This window comes from Rutilus rutilus, assembly GCF_951802725.1.
Source record: "Rutilus rutilus genome assembly, chromosome: 3".
In the NCBI taxonomy this organism is placed as follows: domain Eukaryota; kingdom Metazoa; phylum Chordata; class Actinopteri; order Cypriniformes; family Leuciscidae; genus Rutilus; species Rutilus rutilus.
The window spans coordinates 27,338,843-27,356,129 of NC_140211.1; the positions used below are offsets into that span (position 1 = coordinate 27,338,843).

Below are 17,287 nucleotides of genomic sequence, written 5' to 3' on the forward strand. Positions count from 1 at the left end.
CAGGATGAGAGGTGTAGAAAAAGGGCTTAAAGCACTGAATAATGACTGGCTACAGATTTTTACCGCAATAAAATTAGACAATTAACAGTGGATGTTAAGTCACATTCCACAGATATGGATAATATCTAACCAGTGTTGTGAAAAGCTCGTTTACATTTAGTTTTCAACCTGAACATTCTGAAGAAAATGCTAATGTAATGCAGTTGCTAAGGCCTTCTAAATGTTTTTTTTGTGTTTTCTCTATGTGCTTGCTAGGGTGTTCTGGGTGATTTCAATGCCAATAATGCATTGGGCATGTTGCTGTCTGCTATGGATATGCTTACCAGAGTCAAATAGTGCCTTGCTTTAGAAGTAAATACTTCTTAGCAAACTTTTAGTTATAATGCTGTCAACTTGTATAGTTCCCGGATGCAAGAATTCAAAGAGTAAAAGTTTATCGGAGCGAGTTACTTTCAGTTTCCAGTGAAGGATCCAGCGTGTTGTAGACAGTGACTAAAGGCTGCAAAGGATCGTAAATATGGAAACTTCTGTGTTTGTAGTCAACATGTTAAACTGGGTGGCCACGAACACAGTGTTTAAAGGAATAGTTCACTTAAAAATCATCATTTATTCACCCTCAAGTTGTTTCAAACCTGTATGAATTTTTTTCTTCTGCTGAACACAAAGGAAGATATTTTGAAGAATGTCTATAACCAAACAGTTGATGTACCACATTAACTTCCATAGTAGGAAAAAAAATATATACTATGGAAGTCAGTGTGGTACATCAACTGTTTGGTTACTGACATTCTTCATAATATATTCTTTTGTGTTCAGCAGAAGAAAGAATTGCATACAGGTTTGAAACAACTTGAGGGTGAGTAAATGATGACAGAATTTTCATTTTTAAGTGAACTATTCCTTTAAGGTCAAACAGAGGGGAAAAACAGAAAGAAACGAACAAACTGCAAGTCTGTCAGGTCCGCCCAACCTCCTGAAGCAACGGGTTAAAACAAAAGAAGCTGTTTCCATAGTGTTCCATTTTTACCATAATGCTGTTTAACAAGTAGATAAAGTATGATACTATTTTCAGTGATAAACCAACCCTTAAAACCTCTGTCGACCCAACAGTCGGAGGGCGGGGATACAAAAGTGTGTAAGTATAATCTGTAGTTTTCACAAAAGCTCTGGAGATGTCAAAAGTTTTGCTGACAAATAAATGTGAATTTCTCAGACCAGGTAACACAGAAAACAAGTAAACAGTTAATTTACATATACTAGTACAGACATTGTAACAATACAAAGTAGGTTATTAAAAAAAACAAAACAAACAACATTACACTTTAAAGGTTCTTTCACACTTGGTTCGATTTTCTAGTCTGAACCCGAGTTTGATTGCTCTCCTCCCCCCTCCCCCTGCACACATTATATTATTTGGGTCCGAACTGCGAATCTGCATCATTAAAGCAGCAGCTGTTTACTCCTGTTGCTTCATAACGATGATGCCGGGGAAGGCGGCAAAAAGCATCACCACACTTTTATATTATGGTTTCTGAACCTTTGGTTTTGTTTTCAAAGTGTCAGCACATAACGGGATTTTTTTTCCAATTATTAATTAATTATTCCATAGCTGTATATCTTGTCCAGATGTTTTTTTCATCTTTACTAAATTTCTGGGCCGGCAAGTTTCAATAACATAGAAGCCTATGGAGGAGTGAGACAGCTCTCAGATTTCATCAAAAATATCTTAATTTGTGTTCCGAAGATGAACGAAAGTCTTACAGGGTTGGAACAACATGAGGGTGAGTAATTACTAACAGAATTTAAAACCCTTTAAAAAAGCAATCACACACTTCTCCTCAATAAGCCACACAAGAGTATTTAATATAGGCACAGAGAGAAAGTGTGATTGGCTGAACTCACCTCTCTTCCTGCTGGACTGGTTTATGGAACTCAGATACGACACTGAGCTTTTTTTCCGCTGAAACACACAAAAGCATGGTTCATTCCATCAGATATCTCCAATCTGTTTGCATTGAACTGCTCGTTTAATGCATGTGTATGTTTGTTACCTCTGGTTCAAACATGGCTCCGCTATATATTGGATTTGCTGTTGTACGTCTCTTACGCTCCTGACGCCTGCTCTGAATCTCTACACAAACAAAGTGGGAAAGGTCAATACACATTCATTCATGCACACAAACAAACATGCACACAAACAGACACATTTCATTCTCCTGACCTTCTAAATAGTCGCGCGTGACCAGTCCCAGAGACAACATGAAGGCCAGTTTCTGTGGAAAGAATGCGTGTCATTATCTCAGTAATGATCATAATTTACATCACCATACTCATCATTATCTTCATTATAAACATAAAAGTACTTTACCAGAGGGCTCTCCTGATGTTTGGAGGAAGGAGTGTGTGTGTTGGTGGGAGCAGGTGAAGATGGTGTATGTAAGGACAGTGGAGGAGAAGTGTGTGTAGGCGTGTCTGGAGAGATGAGCAATGAAGTCTTTGGCTCTGTCGCATATTCTACTGCGGGTATCTGAAGAAGAAACAAACATGTATTAATACATGCACTACCATTCAAAAGTTTGTGGTCGGTTAGATTTTTCGTTTTTTGAAAGAAGTCTCTTATGCTCACCAAAGGCTGCATTTATTTGATCAAAAACACAGTAAAACAGTAATATTGTGAAATATTATTACAGCACACAATAATTGTTTTCTATTGCAATATATTTTAAAACGTAATTTATTTCTGAGATGCAAAGCTGAATTTTCCGCAGCCATTACTCCAGTCTTCAGAGTCACATAATCATTCAGAAATCATTCTAATATGTTGATTTGGTGCTTTCAAGAAACATTTCAGTCATGGGCTTATTGGTTAGTGAGTCTGACTGGTAACCCAAAGGTTGCTGGTTTGATGACTGAGGTGCCCTTGAGCAAGGCACCTAACCCCCAATCGCTCCCTGGGCGCCAGAGCATAAAGGCTGCCCACTGCTTTAGGTGTGTATCACAGTTTGCAGAGTGTGTGTGTTCACTACTCCTAATGTGTGTGCACTAACTTGGACGGGTTAAATGCAGAGGACAAATTCTGAGTATGGGTTACCATACTTGGACTTCACGTCACTTTCACTTTTTCACTTATCATTATCTATGTTGAAAACAGTTGATATGTTTGTGGAAACAAAACAGTGGAAACCGTGACGATGAATATAAATTTAAAAAGAACTGCATTTCTTTGAAATATAAATAGTCATTTGTCTTTCCTATTGACTTTTGAAATAAACCTTTGAACGATAGTGCAACATAGACAGTATTAGAAGGAGATGGACCAATATGGCTAATTGAACGGACTTTCCTAAAAGAAACTTTCCATGTAATTAATGTTTTAGAGTAAACTTAAATACATAAAGTGTTTATTTCCCTCACCGTGTTGTCAGAGCTTGGTCTGTTGTGAGGTAACTGCTGTGCGCGTGTCTGCACAGACGGCTGCATGTGTGTAGATGGGGAGATCAGGATGCTTGTGTTGTTAGAGCTGTTGGGGCAGGGCAGGCCATTGAGGATACGCATCTGCTGGACGTGACCAGAGGAAGGGAGGGCAGTGCTCAGTAACACCGGTGACTGCAAGGTTTGCACAGAGATCTGACCAGCAGCTGGAGACAAAGATGCTGGGGGTTTTGGCCTGACCTGCTCACACACAGAAAAGAAAAGAAAAAAAAAAGACAATTATTTGTGGAATAAATGGAGAAATAAATGGTGGACCCAAGAAGTGAAGAAAAAAAGACTATCACAAAAGTGATGCCCAACTCAGTGGTTTAACAGCAGCAGACTTTCACATTTAGACTCTAGTATACAACAAAAAACAATTATGTTCCCTACTATTCCACAACACCACTAACACCAGCTCCACTCCAATGCAAATAAAAGTTGTCTACTTATTGACTATTATTGTATAATATAATTAGTCACAATAAAATAATGTTTCATTATTTATTATGCATAACCTTATCTCCTGGGTTTCATCCATCAAGTTCTGAATAAAAAATAAAATAAAGAGAAAGTAAATTAAATGCAAACCTTTCATTTGTAAAGGATGGAATTTGCTGAATTGATATATCTTTTTCAGCTAAACAAATACATTATGATATACACTACCAAAAGTTTGGGGTCAGTAAGATGTTTTTGAATGAAGTTAATAGTTTTATTCAGCAAGAACACATTCAAATGATCAAAAGCGACAGTAAAGACATTTATAATGTCACAAAATATTTATATTTCAAATAAATGCTTTTCTTTCCCACAAAAAATATGAAACCAGCACAACTATTTTCAACACTGATATAAAAAAAAAAGATATATATATAAAAAAAAAAAAAAAAAAAATGAGCGCCAAATCAGTACATTAGAAATATTTCATGGATCATGTGACACTGAAGACTGGAATGAATGATGAAACTTCAGCTTTGCCATCACAGGAATAAATTATATTTTAAAATACACTCAAATAGAAAACAGCTATTTGAAACGAATAATATTTGACGATAATTACTGTTTTTACTGTATTTTTGATCAAATATATAAGTCTCGGTGAGCATAAGAGACTTTTATCTTACCAACCCAAAACATTTGAATGGTAGTGTATACCGCTATGTGATTTTGGTTATACCAACCAACCCTAGCATATATGCACACACACAACATATACCACAGACAATAGAAGAGAATACTGCCGGAGAGAAATCAGGGATAATGATCACTTTACTGTAGGGTCAAAAGCAACAGCCAAAGCAGGAATTGCAAATGTCACGACTACGCAAGCACACAGAAATTAAATCCAGAGCAAGAAAACAAGATGGGGCAAGAAGAAAACAATCACACAGAAAAGTAACACCTGCAGTAAAAAAATAATAAGACATATAGATGCACACTAACACTGTGTTTCACTAGCCCAGCCAGGCATTAGGGTGTGAAGGGTTTCTATGGAAACAAACCTGCGGTAGAGTGGCTGGTCGAGTTGTCTGTCTGGTTGGTGGGACAAACTGAGGGACTTTGATTGTTTGGGAAGCAGCTTGCACCTGTGACAAGACCGCCCATTTAGACACCCTTACTTAACTTACCTGTCCAACATACATCCTACAACAAATAACTTTAACCATTTAAGCCACAAATGTAATAGAATAATTGTGTCTAAAATCTAAAGAACCAACCCTGAGCTCTCGGGTTCTAAATTCTAAATCAGACAGCCTGAAATTTCTTCCCACCTCATATGCAGTTTGCAAAACAAGAGGGAATAAGAAAACAAAACTCTTCTTGTTCTGTAACAAGAGACTCAAAACAGCTTTGAGAAATACTTACAACAATGGTGCTATTGGATATGACTCGTACTGGCTCTGCTCCCTGATTGGTCGGTTGGATGACCGGCTGGAAGTTTACTGGGGATTTTTGAGGATCTGAGCTGGGAGGGCCTGCAAGGAGTGCGTTGCCAAGGGTTGTCACCACGGTGATAGTTGGTGCTGGTGTCATGATGATAGGTGAGGAGGGGGTGGCAGCTCTCAGTACCAGAGGTAGAGTCTTTGAAGCAATGACAGGGGGCACAGAGCTCTACAGGGTCACAAACACATACACCGTTGGAAACATGATCTTTTTTTCTTTTCTTTTATAGGCAAGTTCTTCTTACTGAACCTAATGATATGCCACTCATCTCCTTATAATGAAAAATGCCACTGTGATAATGTCACTGGAGCTACTGAGAGTATAAATGTCACTTTTGCCATGATGACATATCTAAAAAGAAAGTGACACATGTCAGAGCTTATTTTGGCAAATACCAAATAAATATTTAGTCTCCTCCAAAAACCCAGTCGGCAATCCCCCATCCCCTGCCCTCAAACCAAACTGCACTGAAACCATGACCCCAAAACCGCAATATGAACCTAACCATAAAAAAACTTCAATCATTACACCCCTAGTAGCTATTGAGTCTCTCAAGAATAAATCATTCAGATCACCGACATAAAAAGAACTGATTCATAGAATCTACTTCTCATGAACTTTTACGAATATGCCAAAGAGAGCTAGGGCAGATGTCAAGTGGATAACAAAATGAAACTTTCAGCCTGTTCCAGACACAAAGCAATACTATGGACTCAGGAGTAACTTTACATGGACCACTTTTATGCTGCATTTGTGCCCTGAAAGCCTCAATGATTAGCCTAACGCAATACTACAAATTTCAGAATTATATTTCTACATGGACAATTTTTATGACACTTTTAGGGTGTTTTTTGTTGTTGCAATTTTGCCACTTTAAGTCAAATGTTTTTGACATGGAAAAGCATGTTTCTAGTTTTTGGTGAACTAATCCTTTAAATGTTCAGCAAAGACAAGGCTTTGTCTTTAAAGAAGTCCCTTGAAGCAGTTTCCTGTGTGTTGTGTGGGTACCTGTGGAGTTGTGAGGCTGGCAGCAGACAGAGGCGTCTGTGTGATGAGCAAGGTAGACGTTTGCCCATCGGCTTGCAGCGTCTGCAGCTTCATATCTTCCTGTTTCACCAGTAGATCTCTCCTTAACTGCTCCACAACCTTTTTCTGAGGGAGAAAGAGAGAACAAGTGCCTGTTCATTTTTTGTGTGTTCTGTCACTCGTACCTGCAATGAAGTCTCTAACACTCATGCTCTCTTTTTGCCTGCTGTTGTCATGTTGGATTTTGGCCCGTTTGCACTGACAGCAAGTGAGAACATGGAATCTCTACAACTGAACTTCACTCTCCCTTTGTCTCTTTTTCTCTCAGCCAGGGGGCCAACAGTAATCTACCTTCAAAAACATCTTAAGTGTTTTAAGAAACCGGATTATGGCATAACAGCATGAAACATTTAGCAGTAATAAATTAGCGAGCCATGTCCAGTATACAGCTGAAAGGACTGTCATCACATTTGCTTCTTCAAATAATTAAGGACAGAAGTATTATAGATTCATATATTATTATACCCATTATAAAGGTATCCTTTTACAAACATTTTCTGTTTTTATATAAGGATCTTCTTTTTTTTCTTTTTTTTTTGACTGTGTTTTTTTCTGTTGAAATACTTCCTTCTATATACTTCTAATACTTCCAGTTTCATGGACTTATTGACTTTTATTGTATGAACAAAAACTGTTGAAACATTCTTTAAAATAAATTGTATTCTGCAACTGAAAGTTAGCCACAGGTTAAGGAATGTTTTGAATCATTTTTTTTTGGCTAACCTATCCTTTTAAGAGTCTAAACGATGACAGATAGCAGACTTGTTAAGAAACACCATTAATTATACTCCATGTGATGCTGCCAGTGACACAATTGACCTTTAAAGGGTGAAATGTTCATGTTTAAACTTGATACATCAAATCTTTTTTCTCTTTTATAAGAGTTCCCTTCCCACATAAGGAAAACTAGATCATTAGCATTTATAAGAACACGCCTACATTTGCACAACAACTCAAAACACTCTTAGGCACAATTTTAAAATAAAAACGCTTTAGTGACGTGTGGCAGGTTCTTTAGTAACTTACATGATGATGAACAGGAAAGAAATGGAAGTCTTAAGTAAACGTAGAGGAATGAAAAATAAAAGTTCTAGCTGATAATAAAGAAACATACTTGCACACTTATTGAGCTCGGTTATAACTGTGCAAATGAGAAATTACAGTGAAAAAACAGAATGTGATTCTAAATGACGTGATCATTCCTCGAGTACTCTCAATGCAATTCATTTGAAGCCATTCACTGTTTGTGTTACAGTTCAGCATCAAAAAATGTGCACACACACATACACATAGACATGACTACGTCACAAAGCAACATTAAAAGAGTATGGATCCATAACAATCATAAAGAGAAGACAGAAGGAGGAAGATATCGAAAGTTTACTGCATTAAGGCTTTACTTAATGCAGGCTACAAATGTGCAATACAGCTTGTTTGTGTTCAGCCGAGTATGTGTTGATTCTGTAACCAGTTAAGACAGAGTGACAGTTACATTAATGAATATGAACACAACCCCCCAGCACAGTCCTCTCACTGATTATAGCTTTAACAGGCTTCCTCCACCATCTGTTAGACTCACATACTCCTAGATCTGGAAGAATTCCACCGGACACCGAATATGTTTAAGCGAGGAAGGCAGCACACTTTATTAAATAGTGCAGCAGGCTGATACATCTCTGAAGCTCTGAGAGGGTTGACTTATTCCCTTTTCTCTGCAGAAGGAGAGATGATCTCAGGTGTGTTTTTCCCCCTGTTGGTGGCAGCTGCTTTATTCTGTTACTTTAAAAGGCTTTAAGATGCTAATTAAAATTAATCTCTGCTGCCACTGCCAGCAATCTACAACACATCTTTCTCCATCTCCTCCACAGAACTTGGGGTTCTGTACAGTTTGCACAATCGAACAACAGTACGCCACGTAATCATCCCCAGACATTAATCATCAGTAACAGAAATGTCAAAGAAAAGGGGGAGAATAGATTTGCGCATGTTTGTGTGTTGGCAAATAGTTCATTTGGCAACACAAAACCACAATGCACAAATCACACCACAAATGTTCAGCACAATACAACACAAAACAATGCCATGATGTAACCAAACAAGATCGCCTCATTTTCTCGGGACACACAAGGAGGTAAAGACTTTCAGACCCCAAGTAACTGAACTGATCAAGACATGTGTACGTTCGTGGAGAACACTGATATGGCAGCAGGTGTTCTCTCAGAGAGCAGCTCTCACCTGCCGCTCACTCAGCGATGTGATCTTGGCCTGCAGGTCACGGAGCTGCAGCTTCAGATCTGCATTCTGTACAAAGAACACACACACTCCTCCCTAATACACTAGTCCAGTGGCCGGTATATGAGAGCGTATCGATCAAACAGTAACGTAAGTGAGGGACATGTTCAGTGAGGGAGACGCACCTGTGGATCTTGCTTCATCTGGCTCACGAGTTTCTGCAAGAAAGAGAAGAAAGTTTTAGCACTCTCAGGAGTGGGTGACACATGCCGATGCAGTGACCTCTAGAGGACGACGAGTGTACTGCAGCTGCAACAATTACACACTCAGTCCATGGTGTGTGGGGAGGGCGGTGGGGATACCTGATGGATCTGGATTTCCACTTTGAGTGCTTCTTGTAAATTTTGTAGTTCCATAATCGATCTCTTCTTCCCAAAACCCAACACAGCTGCCTGGCGAATAAAAGGAAGAGAGCAGATATTCCTTCATTAACTGAGATGTTATTATAAAAAAAAGAGGTAAAAGAGCTTTTTGCGGTCTCACAGTGTGCATGACCATGCCATGACAGATCTGTTAGTGTGCTTCTGCGAGTGTGTGTGTAAATCTGCTCAGTGTTAGTAGGATATATCTCTGTGCACTGATTCAATCAGAACTACTCTCATCAAAATCCTGCCTGAACACCACGGATCAAACTGAACAGCACTCTTTTCCACATACACAATCCTGTTTTCTCCTGCTGTCATTCTTCTTTGAGAGGAAATGATGCTGACACATGCATTAACTGTTTCCTTCTCTCCTCTTCAGAACTGTGTAGCTAGCTATGCTGCTGTTTTGAGTAATAGTACTAAGTGTAGTTCTGGAAAACATTAAAATTAATTAGCTAGTCAATGAAACGCCATAAAGCAGACCATCACAGTTGTGTCAGAATGTGTGCACCCCCTTATGACAATGGTTTATTCTATACCTTCCCAACGTCTGCCGTCTTGAACACCATCCAACTGGCAGAGTGGGGGGTGGAGCTGGAATAGACAAGAGAGGATGGTAAGAACTGGAGCACACACACATTTACACACAAGTAGCGCTCCAGAGAGTGACAAATCTACATCATAGCAATATTGAAAAAAAAGATGTCAGCAGGAATATTTTAAGTGCAAGCTTTGTGGATAAAGATTTGGGTTGCATGCATATATTGCAGATTCAATCCCAAATTGAGGGGACACAGAAATTGGAAGCTTACTAGAAAAGAAAGCAATCCTTCTTTATACACTCAAAGGGATAATTCACCCCAAAAATTAAACTTCTGTCATCATTTACTTACCCTCATGTCACTCCAAACCTGTGTGATTTTTTTTCCCTTGTGGAACACAAAGACGTATTGAACCCCGAATATTATTGAACCCCACAGACTTTCATTGTACAGGCAAACACCTCTTCAAAAAGTCATTCAAGTTTGGAACCACATGAGGGTGAGTAAATGATTTTTTGGATTTTTTTCAATCAAGGTACCTGAAATGGACAACTACAAATTTCTTCAGTGAAAACGTTTCCCCTATACAGCAAGAAACTAAGTTCCTAGCACAATGTCCTGAAACAACATTTACAGAGACACACAGAGACATGAGGCGTTTCTTGACACCAAGTATGCAAACTTCGGACTTGCCTCCTTGGACGGGAGGACGCAAGTCCGGTAATTCTACAAATGGAACAGCAGCGTTCATGATATCGTCACTCAGCTCGCTCTGGCTACTCCGGTTATCTCAGTATGTATATTTTAAGCAACAATAAAATGAAGTATGTTATAAAACACCACTCTGCCTCGTTTCGTTAAACAGTAATAGCCACACAAATGTGGTTCAGGCAATGCGTACATTGATTATATACATTGAATATTAAACATATTAATATATGCTTTTTAGGCAATAGGCCTTTGTGAATATGTACTCTGATTATCTTCACTGTAATAAAATGAAATGTGATACAAAGCATAGCCCTGTCTCTTTTTGTTAAATGTCAGTTTTAATGATCAATAATAGCCATTATAAAAATATTAGTAAAAAAGGTATAAGAAACTATAAAATAATAAATAAAGACAACCAAACAATTCAGTACAAAATGTACAAAGTCAGCGCTCTAGTAGGCTACAACGGTAAAGTTAAACAGCATATATATATAAAAAAGTATATACATAAGTTATGAAACTACACTTTGCCCTCAGCCAAAACGATTTGTTCAGGAACAAATGATAGATTCATGAGACCAGAATGCCCGTTAGACATACACAAGACAAATTATATCTCATGTTTAACCACTACAGAGGCATCAGAGCCAGCGGCAAACGTCAGAAGGACCAGCCGTGGTACGGCTGAGCACCTAGTGAACGCCTGGACCTCAACACGCGCTAGATCAAATTTTCAAATAGGCGCTATATCTTTATCAATAAACCACAGACTTGAGCTTTACAACATTTACATTCTACAACTATTATTCTCACCTGAAAAACTCTTAAAACTACATTTTGTGACACAATAACAGTAGTATTTTTAAATTACACGGGTTTTAACCTCTGCTATTGACGCTTTCTGGTTGGTGCTAGATGCATTCTGGGATACCTGGCTGACTCAATTCCGTACAAGTCACCTCTCGATGCATCCTCGATAAAAGGGGCATATCAAGAACACATCCGGAGATTTGCACTGTGCTTGGCTAACGTGAACATTTAATTGAAACGGTACTTGGGCAGCGAGTGATGATGTTTCACAAGTCCACAAGAACACAAGTACAGATAAGAATGCATATAAGAAACAGCTAAAGTCCCTTGAAGGCAAGTCATTTCACTTGGTGGCCATATTCGTAATGCAAATACAGCTCTAATATCTTGTCCTTTTCAATAACATATTTCAAATCAAGAATAAAATCATAAATTGTGCTCAAATCAAACAAAAAGGTTTTTGTTTTGTTTTTTTTGACTGGTCCAGCTAAGGAACAAGCACGTTCTATAGTAAACTAAGAGGCGATTGGCTCATTTAACAGCTACATGTTGAGTTGTGAAGCCTCCATCAAAAATTGTAAAGCGGGACAATAGCCACCATATATGTTTTCCTCTATTCATACATGTACAAGTGGACTGTCTCTGTCTTATAACGTCTTTTGGAGTTGAATTAGTTGATGCCAGTGCAAATTTACTCACTTCCTGCTTTCTCTGGTTTGTTTGAGCTGTTATTTTTTGTTCTCAGTACTTGTGTCTCACAGAATCAGTCTCTGTCTCTGCCACAGATCATCACTCTTCTCATCAGAATGAAAGCAGAGACTACCAGATGGGCACTCCAGACACAGAGAGCTTCTCACTCATCTACAGAGTGGCATCCTCTATCTGTAGCTGCACCAGTCACTGATCTGATATTTAAGCAAAATAATATTAAAAAAAATGAATACAATGAATCTTACAAACCAGCAGAAAGTAGATGTAATGTGTCCTATTGGTCCTGCATTATAAGTGTCAACAGCAGAGCAAAAGAGGGCTATTTTCTGGGACTTCTGTATTCAGTAAGGGCAAACAGCCAAAGTGATCATAACACACACACACTACACCTGCCTGATCAGACTGGCACACCATACCCTAACCTGTTGGCTCAGTAAATGTGCTGAAGCACAAGTAATTCAGAACTACTCTTCAGAGAAAGGGAACATTTGATACACCCTTCCTCATTCTCTGACCAATGCTTGCACTCAAACCTAATCAAATTTAACCAAACTTTTACAATGCCTCTACTCAACCAAAGCAGTTTTTACAATACCGCCCTCTACTCAAAGCAGTTTCATTACCACGTAATACACTCTATATGTTAGCGTTTTCATAAGCTCACGTGTTGATATAATCCTTTATGATCATAAAGGTAAACAGATTGCTGTCTGCAATGACTCTTACCCAGCTCTAAAATGTCTTTAGAATTCTTAAATGATATACATTACTAGAGTGCAGCAGAGATTATGTATGTTTGTAGGCCAAACCCCAGAAACAAGCTAGCATTTTAGCACTTCCAATTTCATCACCCTTGATTAAATGCCTGAAATAAAGTGTGATAACACAAGCTCAAGATACTTTCATGTCTTACAAAATAAAATACATCAGTACTACCACAAGCTTTTTCTTGTCTTACAAAAGGTAAACAAGTGGCTAAGGTTGTTGGATAAATCACACTGACCAGGTAAACTCATCTACTCTCACTAATCCGCTTTTATAGCCTCATTGTGTTTATAATCACACTCTTGCAAACTCCTCTAACATAAACGTACAAAAAAAACGTTTTGTGTTGTGTTTATTTGTGAAGATTATCACGATGAATAGGCTAGGTTAGGGTTAGTAACCCTAACCCTAATGTGTAAGAATCCTGAACTTTTGCTGGTCACAGAGCTTATTTTCTGCAATAATCCAAAAGCCAGTGGAAAATTGGCCAACAAAAATACATCACTGCAGTACTCTATTAAAAGGGACCTATTATGCAAAATTCAATTTTACATGGAGTTTGAACATAAATGTGTGTCGGCAGCGTGTGTACACAACCAACCTATAATGATAAAAATACACTCACTCCAGTTTCTATGCGATGTGACGTCACATTGAACAGGCCCCACGACTGCCAGTGCCAATAGACTCAGCTCTATTGGCCTTTATCACGGCCCGCGTATTGTTACATCCTGCTCCGATTAGTAGCGTAAAGGAATTTCCACCTGCATTATTGTCAATAGACGGACGCCAGTTTTAAGAAGAAAAGTTAACTAATTTAGTTGAGTTTATCAATAAACGTCAATATTTAAATCTGTTTATTTAGACTTACATGATACCCTACTATTTATGTCATCTTTTATTTTCTTGTGTAACACTATCAGAGAGACGCGATCATCAGCGCTGCCAGTGCTGTCATGGGATTAACGAGTAGCACACAGCTCAAGTTACTGCCAGAGGAATCATCGGACTGATTTAATTTGATTTTTAATGTTATTTTTGCATTATATTACCACCCATTATTGTCTACACAGTATAATGCTATCCAATCATTGCACTCAAACACGGAGAATATGACTCGTTTACGATGATCAAACCATATTTTTTTAATAAATGTCTCTGTGGTTGAAATATTCCTTTATTTAAACAACTTTAATTTGATCTAATTACTCATGATTGCATCTTAAAGTAAGTGCATGAAACTTTTTTAACATTATCGTTTAATAAGTTTCCCCCAAACCTTTATTTTAATCCCCTCAAAGTAGACTTTAGTCGTAATTCATATTTCAAGATTTGTCTGATTCTAATGCTCTTTAATGTGGTGTTGTTTGTACTGTATTCTTGCAGTTCTGCAATAAAATAAGGTGATCAGACTCTGAAGTTAAGTTTTGGGAATTTTACACAAATCAAAACAATCCCAAACTATGGGCACAGCCATTGATACAGGCTGCAGCAGAAGTTGTTTTACGCTCCTATTTGAAGCTTCCGCTTTTCAAACACGGAAGTGTGATAAAGGCCTATTAGCATAGACCCCTCCCTGAGTGAGCTATAAACAGTCCTCCATGTTTATCTCCTTGCCAGAGTAATTAACAGCAGCATTCAAGTAAGAAATGTATTCTTATTAAAGCTACTAAAGTTATTCATTCAAGGGCAGTGAGTGATTTTCTGGTTTTCTTTTGTTGTTTGATTAATATTAACAGCATATCACTAGGTACTGAATATTACGCTGCTTTCACTGATACACAGATCTAATATTCACATGCGATTTCTTTACTCTGTTTACATTCACAGACATAACCGACTGTTAATGTGAACTTTGTGTGTTTCTGAAATAACCTTGCGTAGGCTATGTGACAGTTGAAGCGCAATAAGACGTGAAAGAGAACTTAGTTTCATACTCACGGGATGCGCCGTCTGACAGCCAGCTTTCTGTGCGCACAGAAAACCATATGTCAGAAGTTTAAACAGATATGGCATCAAAACACATGCAGATAATAAACTTTCATGGTGATGAAGAACTGCAATGTCACGATAGCTTAACCGCGATTGAGCTGAAACTTCACAGAGACATTCTGGGGACACCTGAGACTTATATTACATCTTGTAAAAAGGGGCATAATAGATCCCCTTTATTAATATGGGGGAGAAGTATTAGAAACAAATTAGAGATGGGGTGAAGGAGGAATGTCAGATATGCCAAATTGTCACGGTGGTTAGGTAAACTGCTGCTTAGATTGCGTCTTGTTGAAACTATATTCTATAATTATATTCTAAACCTAGCCTACATCATGTATGTATGTATGTATGTATCTTGATACACATTGTGAGTATCTATGACACGTTTAATCCTTAAAATGGTTTGACATTTAAGACATTTGAGAAACTGGGGGGTGCAAGGAGTGTGTGGGCCTGATGTCTGAAAAAATACTGAAAAAAGGAGGCCGCGAAACCACTCAGGTCAAGTGACTTGGTATAAAAACTCTCACTGGCAACTGGCATCCACTCACCATCTTTATGTGAAAGTAACAAGACAACAGCATGCAGTGAGAAAACCACTAAACAGGAGGTAAACACTATCTTTTATACACAACTGTGTGTGTAGAACTGAAAATAAAAGCAATATTTATTAGAAAATAATGAAACTACATTATTGAAGTCCGAATTTATTGAAAAAGATAAATCAATTTAATGCACATTAAATGAAGAAATGTCTAACTGGATTGGTGACCCATTGCAAGAAAAAAGCAGGTGGAGTTAAGAGGAAGAACAAACATAAAAATGGCTGTACAGTGAACATAGTTGATAATGGAAGAGCACATGAATAAAACATGACAAAGCTGAAGAGAAGAAAAACCTGTAGGCCTATTATTTTATAACTTCGTAGGCCTACATGTAGCAATCTTAAGCTAAACAAATTATCAAAAAACAGGGTGTGATTTTTTGATGAGGAACAACCATACTGTTTGACGGCTATACAGTACTAAACCCAATAACCAAAACAGCACTAAGTTAATTTTAAAAAAAGACACATTGAGAGACTGCGAAAGGAACTCATGACGGTCCAGTCGTTAAAGCGGACCGAGCGCCATCTGAAAGCTTGAGAAAGGTCATCATCATCATCATCATCATTAGCGTTCCAACGCATCCACACCGGAAACAGCGCCATCACTTTATATACTCACACAATCACACATCAAACTCACTACACAAGGGCCTACAACTTTCCTCCACCTAACCACAGAACAGATTTTGGGAGACTTCATGAAAGCGAGCTCGCGTTTGTGCAGATATGTCAAGGCGTGGTGCCGAAAACACGAACTGGAAAAAAATCTTTCATGATCACACGTCTTGTCGCCCTAGCGGCTCTTAACAATAATAGTAGCTCAACACATCAAGAGTACCGATACACACTTTATCCTGTTTATGGCTCGAGATTTCGTCCCTTGCTCTAATAATGAATGTAAATGTAAGCGCAAAGTGCATTTATAATGGCATCCCATTTCACGGCATGCTGTGAAAACTACGGCACGCGCTGGAATCACATTTTCAACCATATTATTCCAGTTCTGTTAAGCAAGTGTCGTTTAAAGGGTGTTTGGGTGCCATTCGATGCGTTATTGTGTAACGGTTGTAAGTTATAACGTTTCGTTGACTGCAGCTGCACTCTCTCTCTCTCTCCCTCTCTCTCTCTCCTGCAACTCCTACAATAAAGAGAAATGAACAAAACCCCCCTGCGCTGCCTCTGCGCTTTCACATCCACTCAAATCACTATCAGCAGAATCAAATAAAGAACGCTAAAAGAGTTGCAAGACACCGTTCCCAAAAGTTCACAAGATGAAGATGAAAAAACCGAGGTGCACTTACCCTTGTACTCACTCCTCCAGCAGTCAAACACCGATCTTCATACACTTACACACACACTCACCAATTATTTAAATATATATCTACAAACAGCCGGGCATTTCACCACTAAAACCTTATCCCACGGATGAATTCGCTCCCTTTTGCGCCCTAAAGTTTTGTACAGTGTAACAGAAGGAATCTTCGCTTTGTTCGCTTGATTTTTAACCAAAAATACATAAAAAGACAGAAACTGATATACAAAACAAGAACTCTTCTTCCATCCCATTCACCCCCAGCTTGTGCGCTCGTTGTATCAATGCGCGCAGAAGAGAGATAATGGGACAGCAAAACCATGCCGTGTAACGCCCAAAATAACTCGCCCAACATTACACATTATGGATATCATTGGATATTAATTGAATATTGTCGCGAACCGGGGCGAAAGAAGTATTACCGAGCACGAAAGAACACTTAGAAGAAGAGAACTAGTTTATGTAACGGTGCGGCGAATTTATTTCACTTTGCCTAAGGAACGGTTGTAGTGCGCCCCCCATTGCCTAGGGAAAAGTCCCGGATGTAAACTCGGTGAAACTCATGTTGAGTGAAGTTACAATAATGTGCATCCAGTGTGGGCCAGATATATTGTTAGGATAACAGAGAAGAGATTTTCTGTCCACGTATTCACAGAAATAACTATTTTAAGGA

At 38.5% G+C, this 17,287-nt stretch overlaps 1 protein-coding gene across 6 annotated transcripts in view; it reads right to left on the reverse strand.

The window, feature by feature from the left end:
- Window positions 1-16,897, reverse strand: part of phf21aa (PHD finger protein 21Aa) — a 28,193-nt gene extending 11,296 nt beyond the window's left edge. For 2 of the 6 annotated variants that reach the window (XR_014626749.1, XM_084404375.1), the window contains exons 1-13: window positions 16,604-16,897; window positions 9,701-9,755; window positions 9,099-9,188; window positions 8,922-8,954; window positions 8,740-8,805; window positions 6,427-6,570; window positions 5,341-5,586; window positions 4,977-5,060; window positions 3,415-3,672; window positions 2,369-2,527; window positions 2,222-2,273; window positions 2,052-2,131; window positions 1,903-1,960 (exon numbers count right to left, since the gene is read on the reverse strand). Coding sequence is in view for 4 of the 6 variants with exons in the window: in XM_084404375.1 (XP_084260501.1) it covers window positions 1,903-1,960; window positions 2,052-2,131; window positions 2,222-2,273; window positions 2,369-2,527; window positions 3,415-3,672; window positions 4,977-5,060; window positions 5,341-5,586; window positions 6,427-6,570; window positions 8,740-8,805; window positions 8,922-8,954; window positions 9,099-9,188; window positions 9,701-9,730 (1,300 nt within the window). In the remaining 2 variants the exon portion in view is untranslated. The remainder of the gene's footprint in view (window positions 1-1,902; window positions 1,961-2,051; window positions 2,132-2,221; window positions 2,274-2,368; window positions 2,528-3,414; window positions 3,673-4,976; window positions 5,061-5,340; window positions 5,587-6,426; window positions 6,571-8,739; window positions 8,806-8,921; window positions 8,955-9,098; window positions 9,189-9,700; window positions 9,756-16,603) is intronic. The other 4 variants (XR_014626748.1, XM_084404376.1, XM_084404377.1 and 1 more) reach the window with 3 other exon arrangements.
- Between the last annotated feature and the right edge of the window lie 390 nt (window positions 16,898-17,287).